Here is a 14,411-nt window from a genome sequence, read left to right on the forward strand (position 1 = left end):
CAACGTGAGGACTTAGTTAAAATAATATTTGGGATTTTTGCTGGATGAGTAATTTTAGGTGCTCTTACCATCCGCCCCCACCACGAACACTATGTGAGTAGTCATATTAATTTACTTCGTTACACTGATCATTTCACTATGTATATATGTAAGAACATATTGTATGCCCTAAATATATAAGAAAAATGTATTTCTGAAAGAAGTCCAACAAAACCTACTTGAATTTCACAAAAGCACTTTCTCTTAAAATACATAGTGCAGGGCTGGGGTTGTGGCTCAGCAGTGAAGTGCTTGCCTGGCATGTGCAAGGCCCTGAGTTCGATCCTCAGCACCACATAAAAACAAATAAACAAAATAAAAGGTAAAAAAAAAAAAAAAATACATAGTGCATGAAAAGAATTTTGTATGCACACACCTGAAACTGACAGTGAACAATTGGCAGTAAAATGGATCAACTGCCAGTGATCCAGGACTACTACTGCTAAACAAAATAAAGATCAGAAGAGATTACTACATAAAGATTGAGAAATATTGACTAAGCTTCATGGGAACCTGGAACACATAAAGACAGATATCTACAGATATCATTTCTAAATTATCACTCAGATTAATTAATAAAATTATCACTCAAGAGTATTAGCAAAGGCTGGACTTTTTAATGATACCTGTATATGTTTCCCTGATATGTACTTAGAATGCAAAAGAAGAATGTCTTGAGTAAATATCTTCCTATTTGGAATGTGCAGAAACATAATTTACTAATCTGGTTTTATTCAACAAGCGGGGACTAAATTTTTTTCTTCAAAGACACAATCACAGAACAAGAGAATTAAACAATCTGAGTGTTCCTGTAACAGAATTTGATGTTTTATTCAGCTTGAATTAAAGCAATGATGAATCACACTTGAGTTTCAGACTTATAAGATCAATGATATCAACATACTGTGATCAGAAGCAATTAATTAGTGCTATAGTTTGATTTAAAATCTTTTAAACTTTAGGACTGGGGATGTAGCTGAGTGGGAGAGTATTTGTCTTCAACGTAGGAGGCCCTGGGTTCAATCACTAGCATTGAAAAGAAAAAAGAAAAAAACAACCCCAAAATCTTTAAAATTTCAAAACACATCTTTTAATTTCTTTTAGCACATAAAATAATTTATTCATGAAAGTTATGCCTATAATTTAAAATAAATAAATAGCACAATTTTGCAATTCTGATTTTTACAAGAACATAAACCTTTCTGGAATATAATATTTTACCAAATTGGAAAGCTAAGTAAATTCAACACAAGCATTCAAAACCATCAGACTTTGGAAATCAACTTGGTGATAAGAAAAATTCATTGGAATACATAATCAGTGGAAAAATGGGGTCTGGTGCCATCTACTGAATGACCATAGTAATATGTTCTTGAATATTCATAAAATTAGGTAACCCTATGATTTTAGCTACATAAAACTTACAGTTGTGGATGAGTGCTGTTTTCTTTTGTCTTTACATGCCATTTTATCCTTTAAAAGAAGTGAAATTAAATGGTAGTTAAAATGGTTACTTAACAAAGGGCATACTGAAGAGCAGGATGCTTTGGCAAATTGGGAAAATAAGAATTTCCATGATTAAGAGTGTCTCAAGAAGGGTTATCTTATTTTTATTTTAGGCAGGAACTCATAGGGGTAAACACCTGTTTGTTGTGGGAGGGGGGGTGAAGACACATCCCTTCAAGCTGTGTTTTTGTTTGTTGTTGTTGCTGTTTCAGATAAAGCTTCCCAGAGAAAAAAACGCATGAATCCACTTTAAACTAGCTCAAAATCACCAAGTTATTATTCAGGGTGACTTAGAGTGAAACTTGCTCATTATAATATCATAATGTTAAATTCTCCACCACAGAGGCACTCCCATCCACCATTTCAAACATGGACCCTGTGAAGAGACTGACCTCTAACTGCCATGTGCAGGAATGTGCTTACCACCTATGATAACAATCCCCCCCAGAAGGTGCACACAAGCCTCTCTCCAGTAACACCCCTTCATTCCATAAGAGGCACTATTTTGAGATAAGATCTCTAGTGTTCTCCTTAGCTGTTGCAAGTAGCAAGCCTTTCTTGATTCTTTCATCTCCTGGTTGTGCTTTTTGGCTTTGTGCTCATCAAGGGGTGAACTCATTTTGTTTGGTTGTATTATGAGGAGGCTGGTGGGGAGACAATTGTGTCCTTGGGGAGACAATTGTGTCCTTGGGTATTTATGGCAGGTCAAAATTAAAGATTTAATTTTCTCTACTTTTTCATAACAAGCTGGGTTATTTAAAAATTTATCAACTCAGACTGTCAATAAAATGGCATTTAAATAAAATGGAACAATGATAACTGATACCCACAATGACTATTAGGATGGGCAAAAATCCCTGAAGTGCTTTTCTGGTTAGCAAAACCAAAATCAAAAGGTTTTTTTTTTTTTTTTTTTTTTTTTTGTAGTTGTAGATGGACATCAAACCTTTATTTTGTTTATTTTAATGTGGTGCTAAAGATTGAACCCAGTGCCTCACACATGCTAGGCAAGCACTCTGCCACTGAGCTACAGCTCCAGTCCCAAAAAGTGAATTTTTGTTTGGTAAATAAAGTTCATTCAACCAGGCCCTGCCCCTATCACCCCCAATACTGCAGACTGAATCCAGGAGCGCTCTAAAACTGAGCTATATCTTCAGCCCTTTTTCATTCTTTTTGAATTTTGATAGGGTCTTGCTAAGTTGCCAAAGCTGGCTGAGAGCTTGTGATCCTTGTGCCTCAGCCTGTCAAGTTGCTAGGATTATGGGTGTCTACTACCACCCCCAGGTTCAGACCTCTTTAATAAAACAGTGATGGAAGCTAGGCTGGGAGAAGAATGTCTGTAATCCCAGCAACCCATGAGGCTGAGGCAAGAGTACTGCAAGTTCCAGGCCAGCCTCAGCAACTTAGTGAGACCCTGTCTCAAGATAAAAAAATAACAAGGGCTGGGGATATAGCTTTGTGGTAGAGTGCCCCTGAGTTTAATATCCGGTCCTGCAAAAAATCCCAAACCAAAAATCAGAATCACAATGCTACTATTCACTTATAAAGAGAAATGAAGTTGTGATTTGTGGTACACAATGGATGATCCTTGAAAACATGCCAAATAAAAGAAGCTGGTCACAAAAGAACAAGTAGAAAGTGGTTGTTTGGGGTGGGTGGGGGGCAGGGAGTGAATAAAATGGGTGGATCGAGTGATGGTATCTAATACAGGGTTTCTTTTTGAGGCAATGAAAATGTTCTAAAATTGACTGTGATATTGGTTTTGCATATATTCAAAAGTATATTAAAAATCATTGAATTGCACAGTTTAAATGTGAATTGTATGATATGTGAATTATATCTCAACAAACCTATTTTTGAAAAAAAAAAATCACAATGCTGAGAGCATTACTGTCTGGCCACAATCCCAAGAGTCTTGGAAAGGCTAACTTCCTGTAACATTTTCATGGACTGGTAAAGGTTTATTTTTCTTGGTAGTAGCTTTTGCGAATGTTACTTTCTATAATGTCCAGAATATTCTGAGTACTAAGAGCATGCCTAAGATATGTTTGTGGTTGTTCTTTCTCTCATAACATTGTTCATGACCCATAATTTGCTTCTCATTTACCTCTTCCAAAAGGGCAGGGCCTTTCTGTTCATTACCACACACCCGCACTTGTTAATGTCTGGCACACATAAATGCTTAATAAATGTCAGCTGGTTGAATGGATAAATAAATGTAAGAATGAATCTCATACAGATCAACTGACCTGGGAAGAAGGAGAAGAAAAAAAAATCCTCATAAATAAAGACAATAAAGAAAAGAAAGATAAGCAACAGTTGGGATTTGATGTAACAAAACAAAACAAAACAAAAACCCAGAAAACCCTGCCTTTGTTCAATTGATATTTGAAGATTTAAAATATCTGAAAGATTTCAAGTGATAGTAACATAAAAAGTGTTCTCTGGAAGACTTATTTACAAATAAGTTAATGAAAACTCTATTACTATAATAGGATGTAACAAGAACCTAGCGTTTTGTATATTTCAAGACGTAGAATATTCTGCTGAATATACCAGGTGAGTGTCTAGAGTCCCATAAAGGGAGTGCAGCACACTGAGGATCTTTTCTTGAATGGTGTCAACTTGTTCAGAAGGACAGTAATCATCCAGACTTGACCTGGAACCAAGAACAAAAAAGAGAAAAAATATACACAAATATAAGATAAAAACCACACTGTGAAGAAGGAAGAGGCTGCATGTGTTGATTTCAATGTAAAATAGAAATGTAGGTGTTTTCAATTCTTTCAACAGTTGAAAGTTAATAAATATTTACCCTGTCAGGCACTTTACATGAATTTTGTTCCTTAATTTTTTCAGCAATTCTATAAAACAGGTACAATTACCTCCCTATAAAGGAAATTAAAACAAAGAAGGATTAACCTGTGCAAGGTCACACAGTTAGTAAGTAAGTGCTAGTGACAGGTTTCAAACCATGTGATGTGATCCTAAGTGCTTACTAACTACTACTCTTCCCTGAAAGGGAGATGTTGCTGTAGGGCACAGGAATTTATCATCTCAGTGACTGGGTGTCTTTCTTATTTTTATTATGTTTACGCTAGGGCTAGAAATGAGTAGGGTAAAGGTTTTCTAGTTGATGAAAGGGTTCTACTTCTTCAAACAATTTGTTAATCCCATAAATGGAAAGGATCCATGGCTTGGTCCAAAATGAAATGCCGGAATTTGATGACAATAGGATTAATTTCCTATGTAGGATGAAGGAGAATGGAGCAAAGTGGGGTGGGCAGCAATTTGTATTTTGGGAGTCTTTTTAGAATTCCCTAAAAACAATTTGAGTTGCACTGAGCAGCTACAATGTTACTGACAATTACAGTATTAAGATGTGAAAAGATTTGATCAGTGACTCTTTGTTCTAGATTGGGGTGAGGAAAACCGTTTAGAGTATGAATGGAGAAAGTGGCATAGGAAATCCTTTTGGAAGAAACTGGAATTAGCAGTCTACTTCTTTGCATTTGTTATTAGAGATTAAAAAATAATATTAAAGAAATAATCTGTAAGACCTCTAACAAACTCATTCCATTCTCTGGTGACTGTGTTAGTTTTGAGGCTTGATGTAAACATTTAAGACACAATAAATAAATGATAAATAAAGTGTTAAATTTTTAAATACTAAGTTACACATATGGATAAAGACCTGCTTAAATCAGAAGACTACTGGGTTGAGGAGTCTCTCAAGGATGATCAGAGAATTCATACAAAAGTCATCCTTTCCATATAATGAAGTAGATGGTATCACTCGATACAGTGTTTTAGATGAACCTAAAGTGCTGGGAGAGGAATTTTTGTTGGTTGATTTGGGTTGAATGGTGAGCAGCCACCATACAGCTTTCTTGTTGAATGGCATAAAACCATTTCCTTCAGTTCTATACCACAGCCACAGTTTCTTTAAAGAGTAAGGTTTCCTTATCAGGGCTGGAAACCTGAGTATTCTAGGGTGATGTCTGAGAAGGGAAAAGACTCAAATGTTTATGGCTTTATTGGATACAAGTGCCCAAGTCAACAACTTGCCAATTCTGATGGAGGTAGGGGCTCTTAGATTTAGCTAATATGGTTTGGAAGGGAAACAAAAGTAACTTGGTGGATGGAACTGTTTAGGTCAGTACAATCAATATACTGTTGTTACTTCTATATCTCAAAGTGTAGTAGTGCTGGGGATGTAGCACAGTGATAAGGTGCTTGCCTAGCATGTGTGAGGCCCTTCGTTCAATCCCCCCATTGCAAAAAAAAAAAAAAAAAAAAAAAAAAACCGTAAGAATCAATATGGTATATGCTCTATTTTCCACAAGTCATACAAGGAATTCTCCCAGTCAGGAAGAATGGAATGTGAAGAAGAAAATCAGCTCTTAGCTTACTCTTGGGCTCTTTTACACAGTGGAAACCTTTGGCTTCAGTAGAGGCCTCTGCCTTAAATTCTAGTTTTGGGGTATGTCATCTTGGATTCAACAACTAACAAAATGAAGATAGCCCAGCAAGCCTCAACTAGCGGAATGAAAACTGTTTAAACTGCAGATTCATAGGACCACAGTGTCTTAGCTGTACATGAAACAATAGCAGGCTTTTGTTAAAAGAGAAATTTATCTCCTACTTTGTTCCTGAAACAAAATTTCTGGCTTAGTAGGACCCTCAGTTTGTGGAGGTCAATCTAACTGGGCCTTGTTGGCTAACTTGAAAGCACTAGAATGCTGTATCTGCTTTAATTTGTCTTCATATACTCCAAAATGAAAGTGGTCACTCCTCAGTGAACAGATCACAAGGATTTCTCAACACTGTCCAGTACTTCATTTCATAAACCATGGCCTTACTCTTGGGCTTTTTTACACAGTGCATTCTGATGGACCCTTGAGCTATTGCTGTGGCCTAGCTATTGTAAATTCCAATTAGAAACTATATACAGATTAAAAAAAAAAAAAAAAGACCTGCTTAAAAGTATCTTATGTAAAAGCTTTACTTATAAGCTTTAATAAGGGTATTCAATGGCTTTCAAATTTTTTGGGCTGGGATTGTGGCTTAGTGGTAGAGTACTTGTCAGGCAAGCATGAAGCTCTAGATTTGATCCCTGCTCTGTGGTGGTGGTGGTGATTTCTAAATTCTTTTAAACACTACTGCAATGGTACTTTATGGGAGCTACCCCCAAGAGGGGGTTTTGGAAATTTGTAGGTATATTTTTGATTGACATAGTGACTAGAGGAAGATTATTGACATTCAAGAGACTGGGGGAAGAGGGCTAAACTGTTGGGATGCTTTCAACAGTCCTGCAATATGAATAATTATCCCTATGTCCTGTGTACTTTTCCAAAATCATGGAGCATTCACCAAGTGAGAAACCAATTTTTAAATTTTTGAGCCTAGAATTTAACACTTGTATTTTTTGAAAATGGATTAGATATTAACGAATTTTCCAGGAGTGCAACTACTCTGTGAATTAATACTGGACTTTTAAGGTAAGGCCTTTATTAAGAAGTTATTCAATAATGAGAACAATCACATCATCGTGGTAGTGCTATTGGTAGTATTTAGCATGTGGTTATCTGTCTGCCTTTGTAACTGCTATGCTAGTGATGCTAAAGATGCATCTGGTCTAGTGTTTTAATACATATTGTAGGCTCTGGAGAGTCTGTTCCCTGGCCTTTTCTAGCTTCCAGAGGCTGCCTCATTCTCAGCTTGTGGCCCCATTCTTCACCTTCAAAGGTGCTGCATAGCACTTTCCAAGCTTTTTCTCTCTCTGATTCTGATCTTTCTGCCTTCCTTTTCTTAGGATCCTGTGATAATACTGGTCTACACAGATAAACTCTTCATCTCAAAATTCTTAGTTAATCACACTCAAATTCCCTTTACCACAATAAGGCAGCATATTCACAGGTCCAGAGATTAGGACATGTATGTCTTTGGTGGGCCGTTATTGAGCTTACTGCACTTACCTTGCAATTGTCACAAGAGTAGGTTTTGGTAAACTTTTCAGTAAGCAATATACAGACTGAATAAGGTACTCAATTTCTTGCTCTGTGCTGATATGGTGAGGAAGTTCTGAATAATCACAGGTTAGACCAGCTTGGTGAACCTGAAAATAAGACAATTAAATTGTACTGTAAGACTGTTGATCTTAAAAGATTCTTTGATCATTAATGGCCCTAATAACAACATATCTTCTAATTTTTATGGATTAGGATTGTTTTCCTTAAAACTTTCTAATCCACAGAGGTTATTTGCATTCTGAAGTTTTGGTAGAATTGGCCTGTACAATTGTCTGGGCCAATATCTTTTTTTAGGAATAATTCTTTACTTCTTTATTTTATGATTATCAGTTTCTCTTTGAGTTGATTTTGATAGTACATATTTTCTGGCAAATTATATGTTTTATTTAGATTTTAAAAGCTGATATAAAAGTGTATATAATATACACACTCCACTTTTTATGCTATTTCATTTACTTTTTAAATACAGGCACTCTATATTACATTCAAAGCTTTGATACAATAGAATGTTTTCCTCCCACTTTAACATATTGTTTTCTTGCATATCCTTTGTATGTATAACCACACATTACCAGTATCTATCTATTTTTTTTTTTTTGGTGTGTGTGTGGTATTGAATCCAGGAGTCCTCTACTACTGAGCTATGTTCCCCTATACCCTCCTGTTTGGGGTACTGGGGCTTGAACACACAGACTTGTGTATGCTAGGTAAGCACTCTACCACTGAACTATATCCCTAACCTCTTTTATTTTTTATTTTGAGACAGGGTCTCTCTAAGTTGCAGAGGCTGGTTTTGAACTTTGCAATCCTATCTCAACCTCCTAAATAGTTAGGATTACAGGTGTGTACCACTGAGCTTGGCTAGATATGTTTTAAAGATAAATAAATGGTATTCCAGTCTTACTTTATTAAAGTAAATAGGTTTGAAAGCTAGAAGTGGCTTGCAGGCTGTCTTTTTTCAACTTCAACTTTGAAGTTTGAAAACTGGAATACAAATATATCATAGCTTTATCTAGAGTACATAAGTATAAAACTTAGAAAAACACTCTACTTTACTGGTGGCTTTGGATATGTGCCAAAGATATAATTGGCAGTGATCAGTTAATGATGGATTCTGCATGTTCTTTTCCACTAAAATGATCAGAGTTCTCACACTACAGCTGTAAGCACATCATATTTGATTATGTATCTATGCTGAGTCTCTGCCACCTCTTTTCCCTCAAACATCACACAAAATTCCTCAACAATCAAAATTAAGATGCTATGAAAAGATTAAAGCACACTTGCTTGAAGACATGTTAGATGATATAACAGGAGCTCAAAAGCATTTTCAAACTCTAAGCATCTTCTAACTACATCATTTTTAACAAAAAAGAGCAAACCTTGTTTTAGCTCAGGGTTAACTAAGATATTCTTTGGTGATAAACACACACACATATTCTTCTTATAAATTGAGCATTAAGCCAATACTTAAATGTCAGCTCAAAAAACTGCTCTGATTGTATTTTACAACCAAAGAAAACATTCAACACCTTTTATTGAAGAGAAGCACCAGATAAGAGGCAGAAGACATGCGTGTCTGAGCTCTGGCATAGATCTGAGAAAAGTCAATTGACCTTCTTAAGTCTTAGTTTTTCCTAACTCCAGTACTGAGGAAAATGGGAAAATATATGCTTCAAAAACTGATATAAAAATAGAAGAAATCATAATTAAAAGTATCTTTGGTCACAGCATTCAGATCACTGTTGACTAACAAGAAAGAGCTAACACATTTAAAATGTATCAGCTACTGCTCTTTTACCTTTTCTTGGTTTTTAAAATTAGAGAAGTTTTTTTTTTCCAAAGAGGAAAAGAAGAGCCAATAGGAGTATAAGTAGGAATTAATAAGGAATGAACAACTTTAGAAATTATGAACTTATTCTTGTCTGGGAAAGAGAGAGATGATCACCAACAAAATAATAATAATAAAAGTACATAGTTCTTTTGCTTCATACATAAAATTTGGAAGAAAATGTTTTTCTTAGAAAACTTTTCAGTATTCTGGCTTCTATAAAATATGTATTTTTTCACTTATTTCTTAATAATTCATTCAGACTTCAGAAAAACAAATAAAAATCAATCACTTTAACAAAAACCAATTTTTTTCCACCCAGGAAACTGTTTTTATAAGAGGTCAACTTTATGTTTTAATATAAAATACTTACCATTTCATAATCTGGCACTTCCATCCGTTTTTTCAAACTCTGTACAAGTGGAACTAGTGATTCCATTCTGAAAAAAAGCCATCCCACTCAATGAAACACCAAAACCACCTCAACTAAAATTACAGTAGCAAATAATACATTACACTTAATATTTACTATAAATAATATGCTTCATACAATGCTTGGAAAGATAAAAACTGTTCAAGTCTTACCTTAAAATACTACGAAATAAGTGTTCTTTATTATCTTATCTACTTTTCCTTATCTATTGCACAGCTCCCAGCCCTACCACCTCCTTCACAATTCCAACAAGAGTCTAAACTCATGATGTTGTAGTATTGTTGAGTCTTCAACTCTGCCCTGGAACTTCCTGCAGATGCTGAAGAACTACCTGGGCATGCTCAGCAGCAGACAGGGTTTCAGTGGAAGGTCTACAGTTGGTTCAGGACTCCAAGGCTTCTGGCCTATTTTTGTTCTTGCTGGTGAAGTTTAAACTCAGCTTAAGACTTCATGGAATCACAAAATAGTGAGTACTTTTCAGTATTTCTAAGAAGACTCATGTCATGAGAGTTATTTATCTCCCTCTTCCATCATAATTTTAAAAAAGAAGCTGGGCGCGGTGGCGCACGCCCATAATCCCAGCAGTTGGGGAAGCTGAACAGAAAGATAGTGAGTTTAAAGCCATCCTCAGCAACTGCCAGGTGCTAAGCAACTCAGTGAGCTGTCTCTAAAACAAATACAAAATAGGGCTGGGGATGTGGCTCAGTGGTCGAGTGCCCCAGTATTCAATTCCTGGTACCAAAAAAAGGAAAAAAAAAAAAAAAAGAGGGTATCACTTGTAGAACCAGTTCCCTATATTTAAGGAAAAAAAAAATCATTAACTGATATTCAAGTGCCTGATCAATCTTTACTGCTGTGATGAAACAATTAGGCATTATTTTATACCAATTCTTTAATGACAATGACTAAATCTTTATGAATATCTTAAAGTAAAAGTTACAATGAATATTTTGAATAAGTAATACCTGTACATAGCAAAAGAAGGCATCACTTGGTCATATACTTCATCTTTTAGCCATGATTTCTTTCTCCAGAGGCAACCACTGTCCCAGTTTCTGCATTCTTCTGGACAGCTGATGAATTACTTTCAATACCCATCATGACAAATTTGGTAGGTTTGTGGTTCTAATTTCTCATGTAATGTTGTTGTTTTATAGCTGATATGTTCTCTACAGTGTAAATAGAAGCAATCTCACAACATGTGGGAGATTGTTTTAAAATAAACTAATTTTGATCTTCCTATGCACATGAGGATAAAAATTTGCCTATGGTTTTTACTCTTCTGGTTCTCTGAGTTTACATGATTTAAAGAATTATTATAAAGAAAAGCAACTATAATATCTATGTTAATACACTTTCATACCAGGTCCAATATTAAAGGATTTCATCCCCCTCCACATTTTCAAAGTAACATTAACAATGAAAGAATCGCCCAAATAAATCACCTGATGAAGAATTAGACTTTAAATCCTGCTCTTAATGGACAGATTGAAAATAAACTCCTTTAGTTATAGTTGGGCTATTCTTTTTTTTTTTTTTTTAACTAAAACACAATAATTGTACATATTTATAAGATATAATGTAGTACTTCCATACATGTATATAGTATATAATGATCAAATCAGGGTAACTGGCATACTCATTATCTCAAACATTTATTGGGTTAGTCTTTTTTTTTTTTTTTTTTGCTACTAGTGTTTGAACCTAGGGGTACTTAACCACTGAGCCATATCCCCAGTCCTTTTTTATTTTGAGACAAGATTTCACTATGTAGCTTAGGGTCTAAGTTGCTGAAGCTGGCTTTGAACTTGAATTCCTCCTGCCTCAGTCTCCTAAGTTGCTAGGATTACAGGCATGTGCCACCATACCTGGCTTGTTAGGTAATTCTTAAAAGGAGCCAAGTTTTCATACTGAAATTTACTTGTCAAGTAAATTTACTTCTCTGTTAAGAGATTAGTTTTTTTGTTCTACTTAGAACAGGGACTGCCCATCTTTAATTCTCCAAAAATCTAGTATAATAACTTACATTTAGGAGCTGCTAATGCACAGTAACAAAAAGATGCCCACTTACGATGCAACTCAGGGCAACTTACTTGAACTCTGTGCCTTGCTTTCCTCTGAATTAAATGGACATAATAATAATGAATCCCTTGGGATGGGGTTTAGCTCAGTGGTAGAATGCTTGCCTTGCAAGTGTGAGGCACTGGGTTCAATCCTCAGCACCCCCAAAAATAAATAAATAAAAATAAAGATATTAAAAAAAAAAAAGGTCTTTAAAAAAATAATGAATCCTACATTGCTATAAGAAACAAAGTTACATAATGCAAGAGAACTCCATAGAGACAGAGCAAACAAAACATTAAATAAATGCTAACTATTATTAGTAAATCTGTGGGGATCAAACCCTGGGCCTCACACATGCTAGGCAAGTAAGTGTTCTACCACTGAGTTACATCTTCAGCACTAATACTCATTTTTAAAAAGCAATATATTTAATACATTTAAAGACACATTTGGAACTGAAAATTGACAAATTTGAGGAAAAAAAATGTTTGGGAGTCTTACCCAGGGTTTGAAGCCCATTTCTGTACAGTTTCTTCATCATCACCATCACACAAATCAGCAAAAGTTGCTTCTAAATCTTCTAATTGATGAATTCGAGTATCAACAATATCTACCAAATCTTCCTATAAATACATTGAAAAACTAAGATTATGTTGTTATTCCTTCAAAAAACAAGTAGAATCTTATTATAATGAAAACCTTAAGTTCAACTGGTCAATACATGATTTCCAAGTACTAACCATGGGTTATATAACATAACACACACACACACACACACACACACACACGTGCACACACATGAATTTGGGATCCTTTAGTCCTTTGGGATCATTCTAATAAGTTCAAGATATAATTATGATATATGTGATAAATATAAAATTCAGAAAAAACAAATAGTAGATACCTCAGTTAAGTTGCTACTAGGCTTTTTAAACTGGTACAATTCTTGTAAGATTTTGTATTCTTCCTGAAAAACAAAACCAAAATATCTTGTTAATTTTTTCAATGGTATACTTTAAGCAAACAACAGTCTTGCCTGTGATACAAGGAGAAGATCTTAGATAATTATTCAAAGGGAAAATATGCATTTAAGATTGCAGTTGTAAATATAATTTCTTCAGAGAAACTCTACCCAGCTGGGCATGACAATGAAGTAAAGAAAGCATGGGAGAACAGGTGGCTACTGGGTCATTAGAACATTTTTAATAACATCCCATTATATCAGTGGTTATATTCTAGGATCTAAATTGATTTTAGCTTTTAATATCGATGATATACATATCTATAACAATCACAACAAACTCTCTATGTCCACTGTGCAGCATTTCTCAAGCAACAGAAGAAAACTCTGAGTATTAAGGCAATAGCAGAGCAGACTGGCAGACAATGAACCTCAGTTAGGTGGCTCTATCCTCGACAAGAAAGACGCCTATTACACCTAGACTTTGTAGGAGAAAGTCTTCCCCTTGTTTAGTACAACTAGACAGTTCTGTCATGTAGACGGCTATATCTGACTCCAATAATCCTATTTAGGACTACTCTACTGCCAGGAAGAAGTTATAACCAAGAGCTTAAATTATTAAGCACAGTGTTGTGGCACTATCCTTAGTGCTTTACTGATCCAAAAATCCCAAGAGTTGGGACTGATTACTATTCATTTATTTACTTGTAGTGTTGGGGATTGAACTCAGCTCCAACCACTCTACCACTGAGCCACATCACCAGCCTGCTGGTATAATTATTATTTCTACTTTATACTTGAAAAAACACAAGTCAGAAAGGTTAAGTATCTTTCCCAAGATCACACAGCCAGTAAGCATAGATGTAACAAAAACTCTCTGCTCTTTCCACGATACTAAAAAATAAGTTATTAAATTATAAAGTATTATAATAGAAGTTGAGTATCCAAAATGCTTGAAACCAGAAGTATTTTAGATTTCAGAATATTTATAGATTTTACTGGTGTTCTTCATCATGGTGTTCAGCACTTTAGATTTTGGATTTTCAGAGCAGGAATGCTCAATCTGTATATAATTTTTGTTTTAGTTGTAAATGGATACAATATCTTTATTTTATTTATTTATGTGATCCTGAGGAGTGAATTTAGTGCCTCATGCATTCGAGGCAAGTGCTGTACCACTGAGCCAGAACCCTAGCCTCAATCTGTACATAATTTCAAGAGGTTACAAAAACAAACACATAAAATAAAACAGAACATATGACAGAGAATGTGGCCTCAAAAACCTAAAATAACACTATCTTGCTATTTGCAGAAGCTTACTATCCCTAATCTTAAGAGAAATGTTACAGAATTTTCAAGATTTATGGTATAAAAACAGCATATTCAGAGCTGGGCATGGTGGTGCATGCCTATAATCCCAGTGACTTAAGAGGCTAAGCCAGGAGGATCACAAGTTTGGGGCCAGCCTGGGCAACTCAGTGAGACTCTGTCTCAAAATGATGAAAAGGAGTGCCTCTGGTTCAATCCCTAGTACTACCCACCCCC

At 35.3% G+C, this 14,411-nt stretch overlaps 1 protein-coding gene across 4 annotated transcripts in view; it reads right to left on the reverse strand.

The window, feature by feature from the left end:
• Positions 1 to 839: 839 nt before the first annotated feature.
• CUNH5orf22 (chromosome unknown C5orf22 homolog) overlaps positions 840 to 14,411 on the reverse strand; it is a 19,439-nt gene continuing 5,867 nt past the window's right edge. For all 4 annotated transcript variants that reach the window (XM_015496392.2, XM_048802952.1, XM_048802954.1 and 1 more), the window contains exons 5-9: positions 12,810 to 12,872; positions 12,407 to 12,528; positions 9,782 to 9,848; positions 7,524 to 7,663; positions 840 to 4,204 (exon numbers count right to left, since the gene is read on the reverse strand). In XM_015496392.2, the coding sequence (XP_015351878.1) occupies positions 4,072 to 4,204; positions 7,524 to 7,663; positions 9,782 to 9,848; positions 12,407 to 12,528; positions 12,810 to 12,872 (525 nt within the window). In that variant the 3' untranslated portion in view covers positions 840 to 4,071. The remainder of the gene's footprint in view (positions 4,205 to 7,523; positions 7,664 to 9,781; positions 9,849 to 12,406; positions 12,529 to 12,809; positions 12,873 to 14,411) is intronic.

This window comes from Marmota marmota, unplaced genomic scaffold (assembly GCF_001458135.2).
Source record: "Marmota marmota marmota unplaced genomic scaffold, marMar, whole genome shotgun sequence".
Classification (NCBI taxonomy): Eukaryota; Metazoa; Chordata; class Mammalia; order Rodentia; family Sciuridae; genus Marmota; species Marmota marmota.